General features: G+C 46.9%; 1 protein-coding gene across 1 annotated transcript; it reads right to left on the reverse strand.

Moving 5' to 3' along the window:
- Positions 1–2,269: 2,269 nt before the first annotated feature.
- Positions 2,270–2,515, reverse strand: LOC119280873 (cytochrome c oxidase subunit 5C-2-like). The gene has a single exon (XM_037561575.1). The coding sequence runs from the start codon at positions 2,513–2,515 to the stop codon at positions 2,270–2,272; it is 246 nt and encodes an 81-aa protein (XP_037417472.1).
- Between the last annotated feature and the right edge of the window lie 346 nt (positions 2,516–2,861).

The following is a 2,861-nucleotide window of genomic DNA, read 5'->3' on the forward strand; positions in this document are numbered from 1 at the left end:
ATTTTAGTGAGAAATCGGAGTAGTCTTTTCTGATTTTTAATTTCACTTGTATTTTAATATTTTTAGTTTTAAATAAACCCATATTTCCAAAAAGGCAAAATTTTTGGTCATGTAAGAAAAATAAAAATGCTCACCAACATGTAAAAAATTGTTAATGTAATTTGAAAAATTGTTCATAATGTATTATAAAAAAATGTTCAATGTATGTTAAGCTCAAAACTTCATATTTACAAGTTTTCACATTTCTTTTTAAAATGAAAGTTGGAAATAAAATAAGACAAAAAAATGAGGGTAAAAGAAAAAAATAAAACTGAATAGAGAGAAATAAAAAAAGAAGCTGGAAAGGGAAAACGAAAGGAAACAAATAAAGAAAAGAAAAAAGGAGAAAAGGAGAATGAATTGAAATAAGAACCAGAACAGAACAATCAAAAAAGGGGAAAAGAAAAACTGCATTGATTGGTCCATGCGGATGAGGGCAATAGCCCAAACGCACAATATCAGAACCCATTTAAGCGCTCTCAATGGACGATATATAGCGTTTGTGCTTTAAAAAAAGATAGCACTATCTTTTTTTTTGAATAATTCTTGTAGTACTGAAAAATCTGGAGTTAAAATCACAACGTACAATGTCAAATACTACCTTAGGTTCCGACCCAAGACCCAAGCCATACACCAGTACGAACTTGTGCCCTCTCCAAGTTGGCCACAAAAAAGATTGCACTATCAAAACTACATGTTACTCATTTTATCGCTGAGCTTGGTGAAATCCATACCCCGAGTACGAATCATTGGGGAGCGGTTTCTCAAACACCCAGTTGCAGAAGTCGATTCCACCTCCTGTTAGTTTTCTCTCAAAAAAAGTTACTTCTATTGGTAAAGTGAAAAATAAATGTTGATGCGGCAGTGGCACGTGGTTCTGCTTCAGCGGTAGCCGTTTGTAGGGATCAACATGGGCTATATCTGCGATCTTCGGCTTTTGTCATACGAGGCATGTATGACCCCTCAATTCTTGAAGCGATTGCTTGTCGTGAAGCTCTGTCTCTTGCTGAAGACTTGGGTCTGCAAAACCTTCTAATTGTCTCGGACTGCAAGACGATGGTGAAACATATACATGAATCCAAGATGTTACCAAAAAATAACCAAAACTCTGTACACTTTTGCTTCGGTACAAGAAGTGCTCATTTCTCGCAACTAATCGAGTTCTCCTTCGTACTCTCACAATGTGGATTGCTCAGCCATCGATTCCATGCATGGCCACACTCACAATGGGGATTGCTCAGCCATCGATTCTATGCATGGTGACACCACGCGATAGGGAGTTGTCGTGTGCAACGAACAAATTAATGGCTATTGTTTCTCTTCATAAAATGTGCACGCTGCCATAAACCTGTAGATGATTACAGGAAACCAATTCCACTATACCACAAAGTGATAGTAGTATATAGGAAAAGCTGATCGACATGTCACACTGGGCATGATCAGCAATACTATATGCCATCATCTTCCAGTAAGCTGAGTGACACAATAGTTTAGTTAGTTTCAAGTGTTTCCCTTTTTGCTGTTGTCTCTTGCGTTGTGCTGAGAAGAAACGGAATGAAAGCCAATCATATCAGCGAGGAAACATACGAAGACCCTGACTCACATTCTCCATGCCTGTCCTACCTTACAATCATGTTATCCAACCGCCGCAGCCAAAGCCAGACAAACACCCAGCACAACACTAATCGTGTCAGTGGAGAACAATAATTCTGAGATCTCTCTACTGATTAATTACACCCACCAGTTTATTCTCTTCGATCGGGAACGAGACAAAGGCAGGCAACACAGCTGCAGTACATATTCCAGAGTGATACGAGGAGTTGGCTGAGCTAGCTACCAGCTAAACAAAATAAACCAAGCCGCTACTGTGCTGCGTACTGATGATCCATGGAAGCAGAACGGGAAATACCTCTCCTAGTAGGTAGGTGAAACTATACCTGGCCATGGGCAGCCCGGCCCGGTCGGCCCGACCCGGCCTGGCCCAACGTTGCTTATGGGCCGAGCCTGAGCCTAGATATTGAGCCCAAAGGCCGGGCCTAGGGCCATCATATTTGCGAGTTAACGAAGAGGCCCGGCCGGCTTTTACGTTGACGGGCCGGGCTTGGGCCTGATTTTCTAGGCCCGACGCCCGAGCCAGGCCAGGCCCGGGCCTGGGATTTCTGCGTCGGGCTTGGTCAGGCCCGGCCCGGCCCGAGGGATGGCCAGGTATAGGTGAAACTATGGTTGGTGCTTAGTCCTTGGCTCCGGCCGGCTCGTCGACGACGACGGTGATCCTGCCCTCGTTGAGCAGGGCGTAGAACTCGCGGGTGCAGCGCTGGTTGCTCGAGTGGTGCAGCTTCCACGGGTACCCAGCGAAGAGCCCCAGGCTCATCCCGTACACGATCTCCCTCACCACGCTCGGCGGCCGCCGACCCTTCATTCTCGGCCCCGCCGCCGACGCCGCGTGCGTCGCTACCTTGTGCGCCGTCGTAAACATGGCAGATGGCATACCTCCTCCTCTTCTCCTGCATATGTAGCAGTAGCCGCTTTGCAGCAAAGCGTCAGAGTAAGATGCTTTTGACGAAGAAGAGAACCGAGCTTGGCAGCCACGCGGTGGACGGGTGGAGGCGCCGTTTCGGCCGAGTGGCGGGCGTGTGGCGAGCGTGGCGCGTGGCGAGCTCGCGCCACGCGTGCGGTGTGCTCCCTCCAAGCGGCACCGTCGGGGCAACTCCACCACATACCCGTCCGTTTTGTTCAGATTCTATCGGTTTGCATAGGGCAATGGGTTGTCTCCGAGCTTTTCTTGGGATGCGGTGGCCGTGCGCCCAACGCGTGGACGCGTT

Source organism: Triticum dicoccoides, chromosome 3B (genome assembly GCF_002162155.2).
Source record: "Triticum dicoccoides isolate Atlit2015 ecotype Zavitan chromosome 3B, WEW_v2.0, whole genome shotgun sequence".
NCBI lineage: Eukaryota > Viridiplantae > Streptophyta > Magnoliopsida > Poales > Poaceae > Triticum > Triticum dicoccoides.